The following is a 21,734-nucleotide window of genomic DNA, read 5'->3' as shown; positions in this document are numbered from 1 at the left end:
CCTCCTTCATGTTTCTGACAAGAAGGATCTGACGTGGGGGCAGAGGTGGAGAAGCTTCCTCTCTGACATCTCCCTCTGTACTTTGGCCCTTTGTTGCTGTGAGGGAGCAATGCTGGCAGACTTTGAGCTCTGGAAGACTCTAAACGTCCCTTAATATATGTTATTGAAATGACAAGGTACTTTTGTTCTTAAAGAAAAATATATCACATAATTATTTTTGGTTAGCCAAAATAAATACAGCACCTCTTACTGGAGAACAGCCCTCAAAGCTTTAATGCCTTGAACCGTCTCTGCTCAGAAAAAAAAAGAAAATTAATGATTCATTTTGAACAAAATTTGAAATTGATGTGTAATGTATTTATCCATTTATGAATCCAATCTATAATCTATTATATATATGGTTTTCTATTTGAAATGTATCATTTATATTGATGCACTTGCACATTAACAGAATAAACCCAATAGGATGCTATGTCTTATTAAATTAAACTTATTTGGCTTGTAAGTAAGATTAAAGGTCTTGGGTTGGACATTTTATGATGCAGGAAGATAGTGTTTGTGTGTGTGTGTGTGTGTGTGTGTGTGTGTGTGTGTGTGTGTGTGTTAGTGTGTGTCACTTCACCAAAACCTATAAGGAATTCAAAAATATGATTTATGATCTTTTTAAATTTGATATACTGTATGATATTTTGAAGTATGAGGTATCGAATTATCCCTTTTTATATTCCATACTTGAATAATTATATCACATAATTACTAGTGGCTGAATGAGTAACGGAATCAGTCACATATGATCTGGTTAAAAAATATGGCTAAGTCAGAGAAAGGGGACATTATAATGATCTTTTAGTTGTTCTCCTTCTTGCTTTAAAACCGTGATACATTTGAGATGCAAATGACAATAGACAATCAGCAACACAGACCAGGATGGAGCCTCTTTGATGTCCTTCAGTGACACTCGATGATGATGATTTTTTCTGTGAAGAGCTTGAAAAGATGATCTTTGAAATGTGACAGAGCGCTGGAGATACACATTAGCGCTGTGGAGGTGTTCGTGTGGGACCCATATCAACTAGAAAGGAAATTATGATAGGCCCTTATTCTGAAGGTTGAGACATTGCATTTGCTTTCAGCTTTTTAGACAGCCATTACTTACAAGCAGCCTTGAATTATGAATGACTAAGCTCAATAACCTCATACTTGTGTCACTCAAATGGCGTTTTCATTTCACTACGGAATGGCACTATGGAATGGCAGCCATTTCCATTCCAGTGTCTGTTGAATTCCAACATAGGGAAATGTTTTCAGTAGTTTTATAAAATAAAATAAAAAAACATTTGTTTTACTCGAACACATACCTACAGTACGTAAAGTAAAACCAGAGAAACTGATAATGCTGCCGTGGTCCCTTAATTTTTTACAGAGCTGTATTTTTTAGCGCCATTCAAAAACAACACACTTATATTAAATATTTAACATGTATTTAATTTTCAAATCTGTAGATCAAAGGTAAAATCAAGGTCACAAAGTAAAATGCCATCACTAAAGGTAATCTGCTCTCAGCTCAGCATTTTTGACCAAAACAAATCCTCAGTTCCATTAAAGCAATGGCATCGCCTCCTTCTGTAAAATAATCACTGTCCGAGTGCAACCCCGAGTGGCGTGATGGTGTTTGTTTGTAGCCTCCTCACCTTGATGCCTTTGCCGTCTTATTCATACAGAAGGGGTTGTTGGTTCTCCTTGACATCAAAGTGGATTTGTATTGAACTTCAGTTGCCCTTTCAGCAGCAGGTGTGCCTCTGGACCCAGAGCCTGAAGCAGTATGACGAGCCAGCTGTGCCCTTAGCCCATATACATAGAAATTATGGCAAATATTAAAGAATATTAACCTTTTTATATGAGTATTACTTTCAGTTAAGGAGGACTCATTGCCTTTCCCAGGCATTTACTGAGATGAACGTCTGTGTGATGTGTGAAAAGAGAGCAATCATAGGGCAGGTAAATGGTTTTTGGGGTTAGTAGTATTGTGTATATATAGTGTGTGTGGTTCTCCATCAGCTGTTCCTTTTTTTTCTTACTAAGACATATGGCAAAGTTCATTCTCAATATGGGAACTTCTAGTGTTGTTTATTTCTTACATTTTCTGATTTGTCTTATTTAATTGATTAAAAAGCTGTATTTTTCAGCTGCCTATGCTGATGTATATATTTCTCTAATTTCCCCTTCATGTGCATCAGATACACTCTGAAATGGATTGGTATCACAGGTAAATCTGTAAAGGTGAAATCCATACATTCATGCAGGTACTGTCTATCACACATGTTAACAGTCATTTTAATATATGCTCCATGTACAGTTTACATAAACTCTGCATATACATATCTATCCAGGGGCATACAAAAAACAGACAAAACATTGAAGTTACAGCAACTGATTCTTTTTTTTAATTAACAATGCAGTCATAGGACTATTAGTAATGTTAAAAGGGTTGCTTTTAGTATTGAAATCCAACAGAAAATCATTACTGCACCAGTCTACAGTATAGCATATTTATTCCAACAAATGTTTAACTTTGGCCAAGACTTTGTTCCGTTTGGACTCTCTCTCACCGTCTCATCAACCGTGTTCTCAGCTGCAGTTATTTTCAGTGAAAGGGCTCTGATATATACAGTAATAAGGCAGAGAGGCAAATTTAGCAACTGGCTGGTGAACATCATGGATTATTTTGCAGCTACAGATTAATATTTCCCTCAGGAGTTGGTGGAGACCGAACAGAGCTAAAGGGATATTATTGAACCTACACTTGTCCTAACATTGCTCCATGTTTACTGTAAATGTTTTTAAAGCATGCTCAGTTGCTTAAAACCCAACTATGCATTCTGGTTTCTTTTTATTATTATTTCAATTTTTGAAGGAGATTCATTATCATTTTACAAATTACATTTCAAAATGTATTATAATGCTGGCCAGCACTTAGGCCCTGCATTAAAAACTGTAGTTATCGTACAGCCTTACATTTGTTTAAATTAATACTATACAGCAGATTTTTAAATGTGATTTAAATGTGATTTAAATATGGAGTATTCATGCCACAGAGGTTATTCGCTGAGGCATCTCTGTTGACAGTTGGTACGGAGAAAGGTGATTACATTCTTTAAAAGATTATTCTACGTGCTATTGCTTAACTCATCTCACTCTGTTCCTTTACCTCGTTGTTTTCCCGCATTTTCCTTTAGCACTCCATTTCCTCCAGCGTTCACTATTACTCGGACTGCTATGGTTATATATGTCAGAAATATACATGACATATCTTTATTTTATCTCCGGAGAAAATACATTGTCTCAGTTTGGCAGGGAAAATGTTATTAAAGTCTCAGATGAAATGTAAAGGTGCTCTAAGGGACTGCAGGACATTTTAATCTTGGTCCTCTGTCAAATAACTCCTTACAGTTTTTATTGGCTGGTGTAATGTCTTTTTCACTGGATTTGACTATTTTTTCAATATATTTTTATTGGATTCTTAAGGACATTGTGAACACTGTTTCTTAAAAGTCCCATAAATATAAAAATATGTTTATTACGTTCCCTGTTATTCTTTTATTTATATCCATCCTTTCCTCAGTAGCTCACTAGTGGATGTGTTTGGGATATGCCTCTCGATCTGGTTGCTATGGTGATGAAATATCATGGCAAGTGGCATCAAGTTTTGTGTGTGTGTGAAGTGTAATTATGTATGCCCCATGAATGAGCAGCCAACAAGTGTAAACACCTGCAGTATTATCTCTCTTTGTCATTTATCATATGGTCATGACATAGTGTTTTCTTGCTGTGTCTGATTTAAGTTGCTTTTGCTTCTCTTGATTAAATAGTTATCAATTATGTTGGTTTATTTTGATATACAAAACCCACTGTCAATAGTGATAAGGAGAAAATCTAACAAGAAATTGGTTGTTGTTGGAGAATTGGAGCACACATTATCTTTTTTAATTTAAAGAGGACATATGATGCAAATGTTCAGGTTTCATATTTATATTTTGTGCCTCTTTCATGACATGTTTACATTACATTTACATGCCTTAATGTTCAAAAAGCTCTTTATTTTTTTCTTACTGCCTGTGCTGCAGCACATTTTTTCACCAAATAATGCTCTACAGGAAAGGGAAACACCCAAAAAGCATAATAGGGCCTCTTTAACACTGTCTCCCTACATGGTGGGATCATTTTGAAGAGATTCACACCATATCACTGGGCACTGGGTTTCAAAGCTATGTCATTTCATTTCAAGAAGAAAGAAAAATCAATGTTGCTTTAAATGTACTTATAGTGCAATATGTCACCTTTTATAATTTGCACTCTTTACAAAGTTGCAATGACCCTGATTCAGCATGAAATTTGAATTGTTTTCATTCACACTGCCTGCCTCTCAGTTTCCGAGTGATGATAATAATACTGATGGACTGGTGGGAGCATAAACCATATTGCTATGTGATTAATGGATAGTTGGAGGATTACTTTCATCTGGTAAACGTGGAGAGAGCAGCTGGCCTTCTTAAAGACTTGCGCTGAGCAGCCTCTCTGACATTTTTAGGCTTGGCAACCAGCCATATACCTATGTGATCAATAGATATGTATTCAAATGCACTCACCGTCCCCATCCATCTTCTCCCGCTTATCCGTGGTCGGGTCGCGGAGGTAGCAGTTCCAGCAGAGAGCCCCAAACGTTCCTTTCCCTGGCCACATCCACCAGCTCTGACTGGGGGATCCCAAGGCGCTCCCAGGCTAGCGAAGAGATATAATCCCTCCACCTGGTCCTAGGTCTACCCCTCGGTTTCTTCCCAGCTGGACGTGCCTGGAACACCTCCCTAGGGAGGCGCCCAGGTGGCATCCTTACTAGGTGCCCAAACCACCTCAACTGGCTCCTTTCAACGCGAAGAAGGAGCGGTTCAACTCTGAGTCCCTCCCGGATGACTGAACTTCCCACCTTATCCCTAAGGATAAGGTGGGAAGTAAACCATGTGTTGTTTTCTGCCAAGACCTTCTGAAGACAGATGTGAGATTGAAACCTTGCCTCTATTTCTTAAGGACATGAGAATACAGCATGTTTCTTCCCTCATTTTCTTTAAAATCTACAAAGACAGTATTGTGAAGAGACCGATTTCAGAGTGCCACTGTGTCTCTCTCTTTTTCCCTCTGTTCTTTTGTCCTCTGATGACTCCTTTCTCACTGCATACATGAAGGTTCAAAAATACTGAACAGACTATTCTCTAATAAGGATTTCAGTTTTTTGTCTTTGGCATGAGGTTGGGAATACTAAAAACATTTAGCACCAACAATAATTTTTGATATTTCTACCTTCTATCAAATCTGTTCTAAATAGGCCTACCATTTCTATGTGAAATGCAATTATTTTGAATGATTGTGCTGTAATTAGAGGAAAATACACAATTATCTTTAAGGAAAAAAGGAGGGTAGGAGCATTGCATTTATCCCGAACAAAGAAAGGTTAAGGTAATTAGGAAGTAAATACATTTCTTTATCTGCTCAAAAGACTGTGACCTTGAAATTCTAATTTTGATCAAGACAACTCAGATTTCCATAGTTTTTTTCCCCTGGTCCAGCATTTTAAACAGTGTCTTTGTACATTTGATTAATTCATTACTTTAAGATGCTCAACATTTGCAACACTTACATTACATTATACAAATACAGGAATAGGACTGACACGCTGTGTTCAGCAACTTTTCTGTCCAAACAAGTCGGTGCTGCTGTAGGAGATGGGTTCGCAGTCAATTCCCCTCCCTCCCAGAAAGTGTTGTTGTGTAGGGTTTGTACATTTGAAAGTGCAAAGCTTGTGCTATTGAACAGCACCTCCATGTGCCCATAAGACATCATTACACATTGTTCTGTCACTGTTCAACGAGTCCCCCTGTTGGTCAAGAAAAATACCAACTGCCACTGACTGCAGCAACACACTGACGTTAGTGTATTCCACAGATTTGGAGCAATCACAGCTATGGCAACTGACAAGATGGTTATAGGTTTGTGTTTTTTGCGTACGTGTCTTTTCTTTAAGCAGATAATTATGGTTGCTCTGTGAGCTTTTAAATGTTAATTAGTCTCTGCTGTTGCCATGGTCACGGGAGCGAACCGGCAAAGGAGTGTGTGTCAGAGGAAGCAGCGTGACACGCAGAGAGAGACACCAGACGCCGCCTCTTGAGCAAAGATGCTGAGTTAGGATGCAGGGGCTGCACACATTTACACCACAGCGCTCCCTCCATCCCTCTATGTTTAAGAGAATTAAAAACATGTATTAGAAGTGCGCAGACACTGTCAGTTTATTTTTCATTGAAAGGTATTTCACCTGAACTTTATAGTTAACGAGCTGTAACGGTATCATTTAAGGCTACAGCCCCTTTCTTCAGTTGATATTCAGCATTGCTCACTATCTCCTGCTTTTATCCACAATACTTTGCTCATCTCATTCATAGTTTGTAATTTCTCGAGAGATTTCCAAACTAGACATGATAGGTGTGTGGAACTGCAAAAACTAGCCTACTTGGAAAACTATAGATAAAACGTAGATAAGTATTAGCAGCAACCATTTAGAAACAGTGAGTCACATTCATATAATCCTCTAAAGATAGATGCAGCACTCTCACACTGTACCGCACCTGACAAGATGACACTCTCATTTAACGTCTCTGCCTCGCTGCTGCCTTTCTGTCAGCGGGGTGTGAGGTACACTGCGTAGGTGTTGTTTGTTTTCTCTGTTTGAACCAAAGAGTGGTCTTCCCCCTCCTCTCATGGTCTCTTTATGCCTACACAATGTGAAGAAAAGCCCTTGTATAAGAAAGGACTGGGACAGTATTTAATACATATGTTTGTATAGTAAGCCAAGGACTGTAAAACAGACTTTTAAATACAGCTTGTGGAAAGTAGAACTTTTATAATTAATATTATAACACCATAAACCTGTGAAGATTAGCTTAACACCTTCAACACGGCAGCCTTTGGGAAATCAATGAATACATTAACTGCATTCAGACATCTGATGTCATAGGAGCTGTCAGTGGAGGGTGAAAATCAGAAATGCTTTGATTAATTATATCAATGTAAACATTTAACAAGAAATGCATGAAACGATGTAGATGACTAAATCCAAATGCTACATTTCACAGCTACCAGCTAAAAAAAAGTTTAATTCACGTGTACATTAACTTTATAACAAATCCAGGGAATACACTTTTAAGCTCTGGGAAAAATGATGCTGGAAATTGACAATGCGAGTTTAGGGCATCATTTGGCTATCTAGAAATGTAAACAAATCTATATATGCTGTGTAGAGGGGAGATGTGGGGGATGACTCATGAGTCCATACTGGGTGTTGTACCTTTTATCATACTAAGCAGGCATCTTTGCCTGTTGCCTGTGGAAACAAGTGGTTTCCAAATGGAAACCTTGCCATAAGCAACAATTTAGCACAGCTTAGTCTTTATTCAGGCTGTCACACTGATTCTGATCTCTTGGAGTCATTTAGGTTTTTAGTTTAGGACATATAATTTTAATGTTTTAATGTGCATGTGTCCATCTCTGTTGGTGATCTTCCTCTTACAAAAGTCACAGATTCTCAAAGCATTTTTGCTTGTTTTAATGAAATATAAATGACATGTATATCATCCAGGCTGTGGATTTCTGAAAATCTTTAAGAGTAGATATGTTAGCTCTGAAATACATTTTAATCAACCCTCAATTTAGATCAGATTAATCCCTATTAATTAAACTTCTAAGAATATAGGCTGAGAGGTATCCACATTCTAAATGTGTATTGTTAGCTTCCCTAATGACCACGGGGGAGTAGCACAATATACAAACTGTACGCACTGTACACAGACGCTGTTGTGCTATGAATATCAGGATGCAAAGGAACTTTGGTGTGTTGAAGCAGTCCATCTGGCTTCCTCGCTGGGACACTGTTTCATCCAGCGTGACATTTTCTAATCCAAATCATGTTTTATGCATGCCCTCTGCTGGGAACTGAGAGATGAGATCCAGGGACATTTGTTGATACAAGGACCGTGTATTGGTTTGTATGTGTGTGTGTGGGTGTGTGAGAGGCAGTTCCTCAAAATGTAGCCTAACTGAATTATACATTTACATTTTCCACCATTTGTCATTACCAGCAGCCCTGTTTGCCAACATTTGAAAGAATCACAAGAGTGCACACAGAAGATTCGATCAATACCGGATACAAGCCAAAATGTTCATTTACTTTTTATTATTTTGCATTCATAAGCTCACACACACTCACTCTCGGCCTCTGAGGCTGTGGAATTTACTTTTCACTCACACTCCCAAACACATATAGTCTCTCTGTTTGTCTCTCATAAGATTTATAACTCTCTTTCAAATAAAGATGGTATTGTTTATGCCTCGCATTAACCTTCAATGGCTGTATATCTGGTTTGAGCTACGCACCATACATTTTAAGATAGATTTCTTGAATATTTTTACGAGGACATTTATGGAGATCTTTTAATCTTAAAAAAATGATATCATTCACTGAATGGAACTTCAGACTGCTGCTGATTCACCAAGGACCTCAGTGGGCTGTTTTTGGCTGAGAGTGATATCTTTGACTCAGTCAGCCCAATTGAATTACTGTATCAGCTTTCCCTATATTGTGTTTTACGTAGTTAAATCATGGTGGTTTTGAAATATTATTAACCAGTGTGGTGGCCTGGTAAGATTGGAACACTCACATTTTATCTGAATATTACTGATGTTTAAAAAATGTTCCTCAGACTGTGAGAAGGATTTTGAATATGCAGTGTTATCACAGTTTTGAAAAAGCTTGAAAGCATTTGCACTGTTTAATTTGTGTTTCTGGTGAAGTGAGATGACAGAACAATAGCTCACTTTCTTTTTCAAGATTATCCTTGTATTGCTTGTTTCCAGGGTTTCCAATTTATGTAATACTCAATATCCTTTGTTTTAGCAGTTCCATGTTATATTTCATACCAGGCTTTCAACTGAATAAAAAGTGTTAGTCTTCCACGACACTGACCAAGTAAAATTGATCGTTACCTCAATTATCATTTAAAAATGTGTTCAAAACATTTGTTTTACAACAACTAACAACATCAGTTTAGTCATTTGATTGCATAAATATTAACAGTATACCATTCAGTATCTATGCTGAATAGTTGATCAAGATAGAGCTTCCGAAACCCAGTATTTCTGTCAACATCAAGTACTCTCTCACAAAATGTTCCATTTTCAGTCCACCTAATCCTCTGTCTGTTTTCATGATGCTTAATTAGACATGTGAGCATTATTAAACCCATCCACCTCTTAATCCTGATGCAGACATGGATTTCTTAAGCTTATATCTATTTACTGCTGACGGCGTTCCTTGTTTTGCCCCGTGTGTCTCTGAAGGACAACATGCTCCTGTGTGGGTCGAACTAGTGACTCACTCCCTAGCCAGGCGTCCTAATTGCCTCCATCAAATTCCCATTTCAAGGCTGCGTACGTCATTAGAGTTTGAGGATTTTTCTACATGCAACAAAAAAATACAGCTTTCTCTTGTTTTTATCCGTTTGAACTTACATAACTAACCCTTCTGCTAACTCACCTGATCACAATGCATTTATCAGGTTTTTGTGTTTGGCATTATTGACATGTTGTTAGCCCTGACATAGAGTATAACAATCCTTTCCCCACAGTCCCGCACAAAGTTTAAACCTGGTTAAATGTTTTATAAATGTACATTTTAAAATCACCAGTCTAACTATAAACTCGGATAATATTCAACAATGTTATTCACCACCTTATTTGCTCTTCAGTTTAGATTAGATTGATTTATATTAAATTGGATTAGATATACTTTATCACTCCAAATAATGTTTTGCATGCCCTCTGTCGGGAAATTAGAGATTTTTTGATACAAGGACCATGTGTGGAGAAAAAACTATATAAAATAAACAAAATAAGTTAGAATACTCTAAACCAATGTAATACTAAAACAGAGATGTATAAACATAAAATACTAATATAAATCATAGATATTAAGTGTCTGTATTATAACCATTACTCATGTATTCCCATCCCCACAAGTTGAAGAAGACCACTCCTTTACTGATAGTTGTCATATCTGTGAGACTAGCACAGGAAAATGGCAATTGTTGAAGTACACTTTACGTGGAGGAGTAAACCTTCAATACTTAAAAGTCTGAAACTTCACATGTCTATTCCCTCAAAAACACAGCCCCCGCATTGGGATGCATGGCAGCACATAGTCGCTGTAAATCCTGTCAATCCGAGGTGAAGAAATAAGGAAAGTGAGGCATCAGCGGATGGAAAGAAATGAAGCCACTGTGCCTATCAGTGCCTATGAAGCACTATAATACCGAGGTAAATATCACTCATCAGTTGGCACATGTGCTGCATGCCTGATCAGGCTTCTGTATTATTAAGGCTGTGTGCTCTGCAGCTGTGTTTTCCCTAGTCTGACTAAGACATGCAGACACAAGCCAGAGATCCATTTTCACATCAGTGTGTGCCTTCTGTGCCTTCACCATTATTATAATTACTGATACTGCTGGCCCTGTGCTACCAACAAGAAAATGCCTCTGGGAAAACAAATTCTGGACTTGCAAAAATCTAATTTGTCCAGAGGATCTTATCATTTGCTGTTCAATACTATAGTGGCTTAAGTGACGGAGGGGGGAGGAAGAAAGAATGAGAATATACTTTGTTCTTCAAATGATATGTAAGTCAGCCTCACTCCCACTTCTTACTCTCTCATGGCCAAACTTCAAAGTCCTCCCTTTGGCATCAAATATTAAGCAGGGTGATGTGCTTACACCTGTTCCTCAGTGGAGTGGTTTGTTCCATTAACTTCCACTTTTATAACAGCTGATATACAGGGTATGCATCATTAAGCACAGAGGCTGTCTTCGAGTCAGATACAGCTAATGGCATTTTATCTCATATTAATGGATGTTTGTAATGGACATACTTCATTCTGTCTTTCCCCCATCACTGTGGGTACGATATTTCTCGCTGAAGGACCTCACTCAGCTACACGATGCCTCCCATCCTGCTTCTCAAGGAGGGAGATAATATCAGTTAATAAAAAATGCTTTGGTTTCTCATCACAATAGTTGCAGTATGGAATAACTTCCAAAACCTAAAAAACAACACGGGTGACCTTACACTTATCACATCCTGTTATTTACAGAAGAAACAGCAGTTATGTGTAGGTGGGGTATCTTCCCACAGTAACATACAAACTGTTGTCAAAATGATTTAATAAAGTAATATTTTACTCTATAGCAGAACAAATAACTTTTTTATCAAACAACCTTCCAGAAAAGAGCGCAAACTGGAATTGACCTTCTTACAAAATGGGATAAATGTGAATCCCCTGTTTGTAGTTTTCTGAAAGCTGATTTATTTTTACTGTTCACTCAAGATTTTCTTTCTGTTCAAGTCTAAAATAAAACACCTTTTGTGTCTTGACATTTTTGAAAGGCCATACCTTTGCTGAATACAATCAATGTTTCATAATGTGTCAGTGCAGCTGTCGCAGTAGGCTTTGAGTCTGTCGCTCCTAGAGAAGAAAAACAACAAGTTTTCCTATATTTCTTTTATACATTTTAGGATAAATCATCCTGTATATTGACCAGTTTACCTGAGGAAAAGATTTATGATTGTTTCACCATTTCAGGCTAGTTGTCAATATGAATAATCTTTTTATTATTTCAAATCAATTGATTATCTATTCTTCTACATTTTACTTGTTTGATATATATTTTAACATATCAACCTTTAAAACATACTTTATATAAACGGATATTTATATATTTTATGTTGGCTTTCATTGCCCTTTGATTTTGTTTCCTCCCTGGCTTACTTGTTCACATGTAATTGAGAAAGACTAATGATTGCTTCCCCTTAACGAGAAGTCCACTGTTTTATAAGACTTTTACACAATGATGAATGCTATATTACAGCTTTACTATCTCACACAATTTCCGTAATCTGATCAGCACAATTCTGACCTTGTGAGAATGAACTAGATAATGTAAGCTGTAGCACATTTTAAACAGCCAATTGTATTTGTGTGTGTGTGTGATTGTGTTTGCGCTTTGATGCATTTGTGCATTTGTGCATTTCAGAATGGTGCAGACAATTCAATAAAAAAATGTTAGTGGGTATGTTGTAGGAATTTGTATAACACATGGATGATGAAATGCAGCAAATAATATATGTTGGCATGATAGGAATATGCTTTCATCTCTTCAAACAAGCAATAGATTTTCTTCCCCAAATAACTATCAGGACCATTTCAGTTTCCTTAAATTAGCACTTGCATGGATCTCGACTTTAAACTGAGATATTTGTTGATGGAGGTGACATGAATTGACTCCTTGAAAAGCAGTTTTGTTACGAGGAAGCCATTTGGTTTAACTGTCTATAGATGGACTCCTGAATAACCCTGGGAACACAGTGAGTGATGTGTGTTTGTGTGTTGACAGTGAGGGGCGGCAGACTGAGGGCGGAAGCAGATGTGTGTGTGAGAGAGGTTCAGAGCCGTGGCACTATCACAGGGTGCCTTTGTCTGGCTGTAGAGAGTGTTGAATTAAAGGCTGTTAACACTAGTCTGCACAGTCATATGCTAATTCCTCTTACTCTGATAGAATAAATAAATAATGTTCCAGAAAAAACACATCTGAGCCCCTGCTTTACATGCCTCATGCAACACAGATAGAAACAGTGGGGTGTCAGAAAGAGAGTGTGTGTGGTTGTGTTGTAGAGAGGGGGGTGGCATTGTACAGAAATAGCATAGAAGGTACATCAAAGAGGCAAGACAAAGAGGACTCTCTGTAACCTTTTTTGCTTAAGACTTTGCACTCGATGCTGCTGTAGGTGATGCTACACGAGAGATAACGATAGATAGATTGGGTGGAGAGGCACTGAGCGAGATTTGGACAGCGAGGAAGGAAGAGAAGGAGGGAGGGGGGGGGGGGTGATTTAAAGGGCAAGAAACTGAGGGAGATTTAGATAGAGTCTACAGAGTGAGAGCGAGGGAAGAGAGCCAGCACTGAGCAGAGGAGGTGGATGGGAGAGGAGAAGAGGAGAGGCTTTGACTGGAAGCGTACACATGGAAGAGAAGAAAAACGGCTATTTCATGCGCTCGCTGTGCATGAGTGAGGAGTGTGGCTGTCTGTCTGGATTGTTAGTCATCTGCTTCCCCACAGCTAGAGGACACACGAAGGAACGCAGGCAGGCTGGGGAATATAGGGCTGTGTGCAGAGGATGAACAGAGGATGTGGGCTCTCTGGCTGTGATTGCTGTCCTCAGACCCCGTAGCCACTTGGTGCTGTTGCAGGCCGTCAGCCTCGCAGTTAGGCAGCAGCAGGCAGTGATTGATAAAGAATGAGCTCCAAGCACTCCTCCGACTGGATTCCCTACAGGTACTGTACCACATGCCGGAGAGCATAGAGAAAGGGCACTGTGTTTTTTGAAGCAGTGTGTGCATGTGTGTGTGTGTGTGTGTCTGAGCGGGTGTTCTGTCATGTGAGTGTCTGACAAGCAAATTGATAACAGCAACATTGCATCGACACAATAAAAGCAAACAATCTGAATGGAAACTGGATTTCTTTTGTTGCATAATATTCTTGTTTCTGCTCTAAGAACATGTTTTTTTTTTAACTGAGATTCCTTTTTTTAAATGTATTTTTAAAAGTAATGCAAAAGTGAATCTCAGAATTTCAATCGCATAAACTATAAGATCTCATTTTGATCACAGGCAATTATATATTATCTTTGCTTGCACTAGCTTCATTAATAAACAGTACTTTTACTGGATTCAAAAGAAGCAATAATGAATTTTTTTAATTAATTTGAATGTCATTATCAATGTAATACATATTTTCACTTGACTGTCTTGAAGAAAAATCACTGAAGAAGTTCCTGCGGTTGTGTGTGTGTGTGTGTGTGTGTGTTTTACTGTGTGTGTGCAATGATATGTGTTGTATGATGTTGTTTATGTAATTGTGCTATTTGTAGCAGTATATTTTGTAAATAACAAAAGCGTAAGCCTTTATGTGAAACCTATCTGCTTTCATCATTTGAAGTCAGTACAAACACTGTTGGCTCTTTCCTCTGATTGACCACCCATTGCCATGGTTTCCCTGCTTACTTTGATGCCATTGGCTCACGGTTGCTATAAGTTACGGTGGCAATCCATGAATTTCAGAATTAAATTAAAATTCGTGAGAAGCCCGTAGACACACCAAAATTAAGATATTTCCTAAAAGGAACAAGGTTAATACAAAATAATCGAATTAAGTGATTGAACAAACATGAATTATTCACGATGCAGCAGTGGGAAGAATAAGTGGCATTTATTGAGTCATTTCACATGTTGGTCCTCTCTTCACTTTTTTTTCAATTTATTGAAAGGTGAATTAAAAAAGCAATATAAATAGGACATTGAACCCTATCAGTATTCAGATGATGTCTTTTGGTGTAGGCTTGGGGAAGAGATTTGGTGGTTCCTCTCTGAGCTGCTCCCCTTATTCGCTGAAGCTGCCATGAAACATGTATGGGCCTCTGTGAAGAGTTTGAGGATACAGCTGCACTGTGGGGCTCTCTCATCCCATTGGAGACAAACCAGTATCACAGACATGTGTCAAATGATGATTAAAAAAAAAGCTCACACACACTTGCAAAGTGATATCGCAGTTGTTCAGTAGTTTTTCTCTGTTGGGATTTGGAGCAAATTCCTCAGATTAACGTTTCAGTAGTGGGAGACTTCCTCTGACATAAGAAGCAGGGAGGGAGGCCTACACTGTAAGCCCTTGACAAAATAAAAAGAGAAACTGGTATATTTTTGTATCTTAACAAACAATTATGAACTATTTATTTTTTCATCACTTATTCAGAAAAACATTGTTGCGGTTGATAAATGCAACACAGAAAGCTTTTTGCCGTTATAATGCCATATTGTGCCAACTTTAGATTGACTTTTTACTGGACTGACAAGGTCAGTTGGGTCTTTGCTGTTCTTATCAGATGTTCTCACAATCACATTTCATGCATTGCACCGTGCAAATGGCAATTAAACATGCCTTTGTGTGCATATTGGATTGTCCTCCAGTGCAGCCAGGTGTGCTGCACAACCATCAGCCAGTGACGGTCACACGTTTAAAACCTGATTGATGCGTATGCAACTATTTGAAAAGTGTGACTGTCAGTCTCAGTGACTGACAGTCACACTTCCATGCCCCAAGTTTCAAATGAATTTGCTGCTGGCGGAGTTAATTAAAAACTATTATTTCCATATCCAAATGTTTTTCATAGTGCCATTGTTACAGAACATAAAAAGCTGATTAAAAATGTAATATAAATGTCGGCTTATGAACAAAAAAGGTTTAAAATAAAAAAGTGAGGGAACTCTACAACAATATTCAGAAAAACAGCAACCAAATAGAGCGGCTTCAAAATATGATTTAGATTCACAGTTCTATGTTTAATTATTTAATGATAAACATAAGCTTTCATTCACAATTTATTTTCACTGAGCTGATAATAGTATAATCACCGAAATGTTGGCCGTATCAGTAAATATTTTACAGATCTTTCCTTCTCCATATTCGATTTGTTGTCTATGTTGCAGTTTAGCGTTGTTCCTTAAAAAGCCTCCTGTGAATTAGACCATTGGTGTGTCGCAGACCGGGATTGACCAGAACTCTTCACCATAACGAGCTGTTTGACCTCCACAGGAACAGCTCCGTGTGCGTGTCATTATCTTCCTGTCTGATGCCTATTCACACACTTGATTACTCTGATTGCAGACATGGAGTGCTTTGTTTGTCTGTATGTCTGACAGAGAGTGGGAGGTAAATACATTTTCATTGCATCTGTGTGGGCCTCTGTCGCCAAACCAGAGTTGATCGAGATGATGGTAGACTGAATATTCATTGACTGAAAGACCTGAAAGACGTATGAAGAGTAAAAATGCCACCTGACAAACCAAATGTGAGGTTGGTTTATCATGCACCAGTGAGACTTAATGGGAAATAAAAACGAATATGCTGCAGTTTGTATTAATCAAGCTGGGAAATGATGGAAAAATAAAAAATATATTATCAGCTTGGATTAGAATATGTGGTAACTATTAACCCTGCAATCACTAATCAGTTATTAAGCATTTCGTAATCAACCAAATTGATTATACACAAACCTACAGTATGGCCGTTTATCATTGGATGTTGAAAGGTTATTTATTAGTGAAAGTAAGAAATGGATGTTAAAAATGCCTCTATTATTCAGAAGATAATGGAACATTAAATAAGGGACGTAGTTGTAGAAAATGTATAGAAGAAATCAGTTGCCTGTGTCATAAGCTGCATGTAACAAAATCTTTTGAAAGGCTAATTTTCAGTCATCGTAAAAAAAAAGGCTGAAAATACAACATCCTTTTCTCATTCATGACACATCAGTAGACCACCTCCCCCCCCTTCATCTTTATCCTTTCCCCTTTTGCTGCAGCTCATCCTCTCCAACTCTTGTGGAGAAAACCTTTCATTGCCCTCTAATTAGGAATCGTTGAGGTTTTTCAGGGGTCTCTGAGCTGCACGGGCCGAAGGAACAATCAGTGACTTTGTCGACAGTGATTAAAGGCTCAGTCGGTGAAAAAGGAGGACTGGGAACACAGAGCAACTAGCCAATCACTCGTGCTGGATACATATTCTGTTGGTTCCTTAATGGGAGTGATGAATCCAGTGCAGTTTATTTAGATTATTGAAAAGCAGAGAAAAAGGAAGCACAGCGGGGACCACATTTACATGTTGGTGAGGTTTGATCCTGCACAGAAAGGACCTGTGAGGTTCACCATCCCCTGATATTGTAGTATGTAATGTGTGTGTGGTGTCATTAAGGTATGATTCTAAACCTGGTTTAAGCACTGTATATTTACAGAAATGCAAGTAAAAGGTCTTTAGCAGAAATGCAGTGCTGTTGTCGTCTGAGAGACGTCGTTACAATATTACTGAGAAAGACTGGCATATGTCAAATTATCGAGGACACAATGTCACAAATACATTTGTAATTGGATTTGTGGGTGATCTGTCTCTGTTTACATTAGATGAGTTTTCTTCCATGCAGAAACAGATGGACAATATTCACATGAACAAACCGCAGCTATATGTTTAAGTTTATTTTCAATAAAAAGCTGTTTAATCAGGGAACACTGAAAGACGACTTTTACAGTTAAAAGCTAGGTTAATGCAAATCTTTTAATCATATCAACATGCCCCAAAAATATTTTTGTCTTATCATTTAACTACAGTATGTTTGACAGGCAGAGTGATTGCAGAGAATAATGGCTTAAATAAATGAAGGAGGTCAATCATAACTTCCTTAATCTAAGTTCTGTATTGCTTTAATTTGTCAGCATGAAACTAGTTTCCTACATATCAAGTAGTGATGGCAAACATTTCACATACTGTACTCTTGATTACATTGGTATATCAATTAATCTTTTAAGGTTTTACTTCTCAAATGTAAGACTTGATCTCAATATCAAAAAACATTTTTTATTTATTTTACAGCAAACAGATTATTGTCATAACTCAACAACTGCCTAATGCCTTTAGCATTGCTAGTAATGTGATTGGGTTAAATATTCTGTAAGAGGTGACTGTAATGTATCTTGGGTTTTGAATTTCTGTGCAATTATATTGTCTTCATTTGTACTATTAATCTGAATTTTCTTCATTTGTACTATTAATCTGAATTTTCTTCATTTGTACTATTAATCTGAATTTTCAAAGTACGTTTGGCTACCACATATATATAGTGGAGGAAAAAGGATCATAACTTCCTTTGATTTGGAGTAGATTATTCATATTATCCAATTGTATTTAAGTACAGAAGCTACTTGAATACATGCACTTAGTTTCTGCCCACCACTCTTTAGGTTAGAGTGCCTCCAAATCTAATAATATGGAAGTCGATTTATTTTGTAAACAAAGATTTTAACCTGTTCTTTTACAACAATTTGCTCAGGAAAGCAGAGCATCTTTTTTAGCGTCTAATATCAGATGTGTTGCTGATATTGTGCATTCCATTATGCTGCTGGGACGTGATGATACTCTTGCTAATGAAATAGATAAAACATGCCTCTGTACACATAGAAATATGCATCTGTCACTTTTGTTATATTGCTGTGCAATATCAACAGTATAACCAGCTGACAAACACTATTAGACTGAGAGGGTGATGACTGCAGCTACAACATATCCGTTTATCTAGTTTGGGGTAATTCTATACACAAAGTCATCCATCAATGTGTCTCTGTTGAAAGTGTGTAGGTGAATAACAGCTGCTGTTTAGTTAGCCCCAAATCTCCAATGTGCCTCTAAGGGCTTTTACAATCTGTACAGCATACCACTCCCACCACCATCAGACCTTCTGTCTCTGCCTCTTGTGACAGACGTTCTTGCCCATATGTTGCCCAAGTGTGAGCCATGGATCAAAGAAAAACATAGAACATGTTGTTTTCTGCAGACAGCTATAGCTTAATGCCTGTTGACACTGATATGAGCTGATTTCCACACACAATCAATCTGGGATTTTCTTTATGCTTTCTTTTCAGTTGTGATATCAAAATCTGGGGTGCAACTTCTTCAACCTGTTCAAAGGCAAATGTATTTACAGAGCATGTAATGGACTATTTATCATTTTATAATCCGTGTACTGAAAGGAAAAGCATCCTAAAATCAAATTATAGGTCGTATGGAGGTAAATCTTTGCTACATCCCATCATAGCAAGGATCCATGAAACCTCTTCTTTCACTAATGATCTCGTCCAGATTTATAAAAGTTATTTTTATGGACGCACTACATCACTAACAGCATCATTCAAGTGAAGCCTCTGATTAAGTTGCTGTTGTACTCACTGAGAACAAGCTAGCAGACATATTAGTGAGAGCCCTTTTTCCTCTTATTATTGAAGGAGAGGTTTTTAAGGGTTGCATCTGTTAAAGTACACATGCCCTCAATAAGGCTTGACACCACTGTGTAGTTGGAAGAAAAAAAGCCAACATTCTCGATTATACATTTAGGTTTTTATTTTTACTACATTACGTCTTTGTGTCTCTTTAACAAAATATGAAAATGCTTCAGTTGCATATTTAAACTCGGTGTAAGGGTCTCACTAGCACTGAGCTAGCTATCCATCCAGTTAAACCGTTTGAAAGAAAACTCCAGCACAGTTGTCAGTTGAAGTCTCTTTACTTGGTGAAACTGTAAAGACAATACAGACATAACAGTTTATTATTGACTGCCCGACTGACGAGCTAAATAGACAGAATACTTCACACAATGAGCTACGGTGCACAAACTGAGAAGCTAATCAGCCTAGCCGCTAGTAGCTTAGCCGCAAAGAATACTCACTGCATTCCTACAAACATAAACATTTTACATACAACATATTCCCATGAAGCCACAGTCTGTTGGACAATAACACTCACAGACGATGCGTGAACCAGCGGGAAGCACAGCCCATGGAGAGCAGACGTCCGTTCATGAAACAACCCAAGCTACACGTGGAGCACACCCGGGAACGAACAAGTTCGGTCTCCTAGCAACAGGAATCGAATAAACCACTAGAAAGCAGCAGTGTCAAACAACCACCACAAGGTGGTGCCAAAACACAGCCAATAAAACACATACACGACAGATATACACCAAAAACACACATCAAGGACAGAACACTCCCCGCCTGGGTTTTTTAAACCCCAGATCAATCAACAAGAATCAGTCTTTGGAGACAGAAGAAGGACCACTTCTGTAACAGGACGAGAAAAGATCCTTTTGGTCTTGTCCTTGGAGATCTCTACCTCGATCTTACGAACCAGTCCATCCCTTCCTGGGAATGTCTTTGTGATGGTGGCCATAGGCCATTCGTTTCTCTGAGCCTGATTGTCTTTCAGGAGAACAATGTCCCCCTCTTGAAGGTTTGACCTCTTAGACCGCCACTTGTGACGAAACTGCAGAGTCTTGAGATATTCTTTTCTCCACCTACTCCAAAAGGTGTCCGCCAGGCTCTGAACTTGCTTCCACTGCTCTTTAAAGAGGTCTGCCTCTTCAAAGTTACCTGGAGGAGGTGGTGTAGAGCCTGTTTTGAGGGTCAGGAGCATTGCTGGGGTGAGGATGAGAGGTGACTCTGGATCTGAAGATACTGGAATGAGAGGTCTAGCATTGATGACTGCTGTCACCTCAGCCATGAGCGTAAGCAGAACTTCATGCGTCAAAGAAGACTTCTTCTGTTCAAGCAGCAGATAGTCAAGAATGCGACGAGCGATGCCAATCATCCGCTCCCATGCCCCACCCATGTGGGACGCATGTGGCGGGTTGAACACCCATGTGCAGTTCTGCGTGCTCAGGTACTTCTCCACGTTGTTGCCACTGGGATCTGTAGTCTTCATTTGCAACTCTCGAGAAGCGCCAACGAAGTTAGTGCCGCAGTCAGACCGTATTTGTTTTGCTGTGAACTCTAGAAAGTGGGCTTTCATCTGTGGCCGTTTTTCCAGCGTGCGTCTCAATGAGGCAAGACGATCTTGTGCTGGTTTCCTATTGTTAGGCAGCCTCTGTCTTGGTAACCGGAAAGGTAGTGGTCCCACCCAGCTCTTTGAGCTGTCTTGATGAAACTCTGCTTCCATGATCTTAAGAAACTTCATATCTTCTACGGATGGGGCTAGTTTGTGGTCGTTGGCAGTTCGCGTGAAGATGGTTTGACCCAGACTGTCTGCATCATGTGTTGCTGTGCTGAACTTAGAGGTCAGTGCTGGATGATGTGTGTAGTCAGGGGTTTGATTGAAGATTTCTCTTACCTTGAGTTGGTTGTTGCATGGCTGCAGATGGCTAGTACGACCATTCTCCAAGATAGATGTCTTGTAACTGTTCACCTCTAGTGGTTCGCGAGCACCTGCTAGACACACGTCACCAACGACAACCCATCCCAGGTCCAGCCTTTGGGCGAACGGTGCGTTGTCTGGACCACTTATCTGCTCACGGACCTTGTGGACCCTGAGAATGTCTCTGCCCAGAGTATGTCAGCGTTAGGATCGAGAGGTGGTATTTCGTCGGCAATGCACTTCAGGTGAGCATGGTGATGAGCTGCATTTGGCGTAGGGACTTCGGAGCGGTTGTTGGGAACTTGGTTGCACTCTAAAAGTGAAGGCAAAGGAAAGCTTAGCTTTTTGTCTGCTGATTCCACTGTGAACCCACTAGCTCTTCTCCCTGTTGTCTGAGTTAGTCCAGCGCATGTTTCCAGTGTGTAAGGGAAGGAAGGCCCTGTGATTTTGAAAACGTTGAAGAACTCAGAGCGTGCCAAGGAACGATTACTCTGCTCGTCCAGTATTGCATACATTTTCTTGGCCTCTTCCGTGCGACCAGCTGTATACACACTTACAAGGCATATTTTTGAGCATGCTCGTGCGCTAACACCTTCACCACACACTTGTGTGCACCTTGATGTGACCTGATGGTCTGCTTTGTCTTCCTCCCCGCCGTGCTCTGAAGAGGGAGGAGAGGGCTTAGGTTTCCAGACTGCTGGTCCTGGGTGTAGTGCTGACACGTGACCCGTGCTCCCACATTCTATACATTTCACCTCAGCCGTGCAGTTTCTGGCGAGATGACCAGTAGAGGAGCAGCAC

The 21,734-nt window shown here is 39.0% G+C and overlaps 1 protein-coding gene across 2 annotated transcripts in view; it reads left to right on the top strand.

The window, feature by feature from the left end:
* The window catches only part of tub (TUB bipartite transcription factor), a 48,944-nt gene that overhangs the window by 6,835 nt on the left and 20,375 nt on the right, over positions 1–21,734 (top strand). The window contains exon 1 of one of the 2 annotated variants that reach the window (XM_034117077.1): positions 13,090–13,481. The exons of the other annotated variant lie outside the window; for it this stretch is intronic. Within the exon in view, the coding sequence (XP_033972968.1) occupies positions 13,444–13,481 (38 nt within the window). The 5' untranslated portion in view covers positions 13,090–13,443. Of the gene's footprint in view, positions 1–13,089; positions 13,482–21,734 lie in introns of those variants that run through there. 2 annotated transcript variants of the gene reach the window in all.

Source organism: Trematomus bernacchii, unplaced genomic scaffold (genome assembly GCF_902827165.1).
Source record: "Trematomus bernacchii unplaced genomic scaffold, fTreBer1.1, whole genome shotgun sequence".
NCBI classification, from domain to species: Eukaryota; Metazoa; Chordata; class Actinopteri; order Perciformes; family Nototheniidae; genus Trematomus; species Trematomus bernacchii.
The sequence above is the reverse complement of the archived record's forward strand: the minus strand, read 5'-3'. Positions and strand labels throughout refer to the sequence as shown.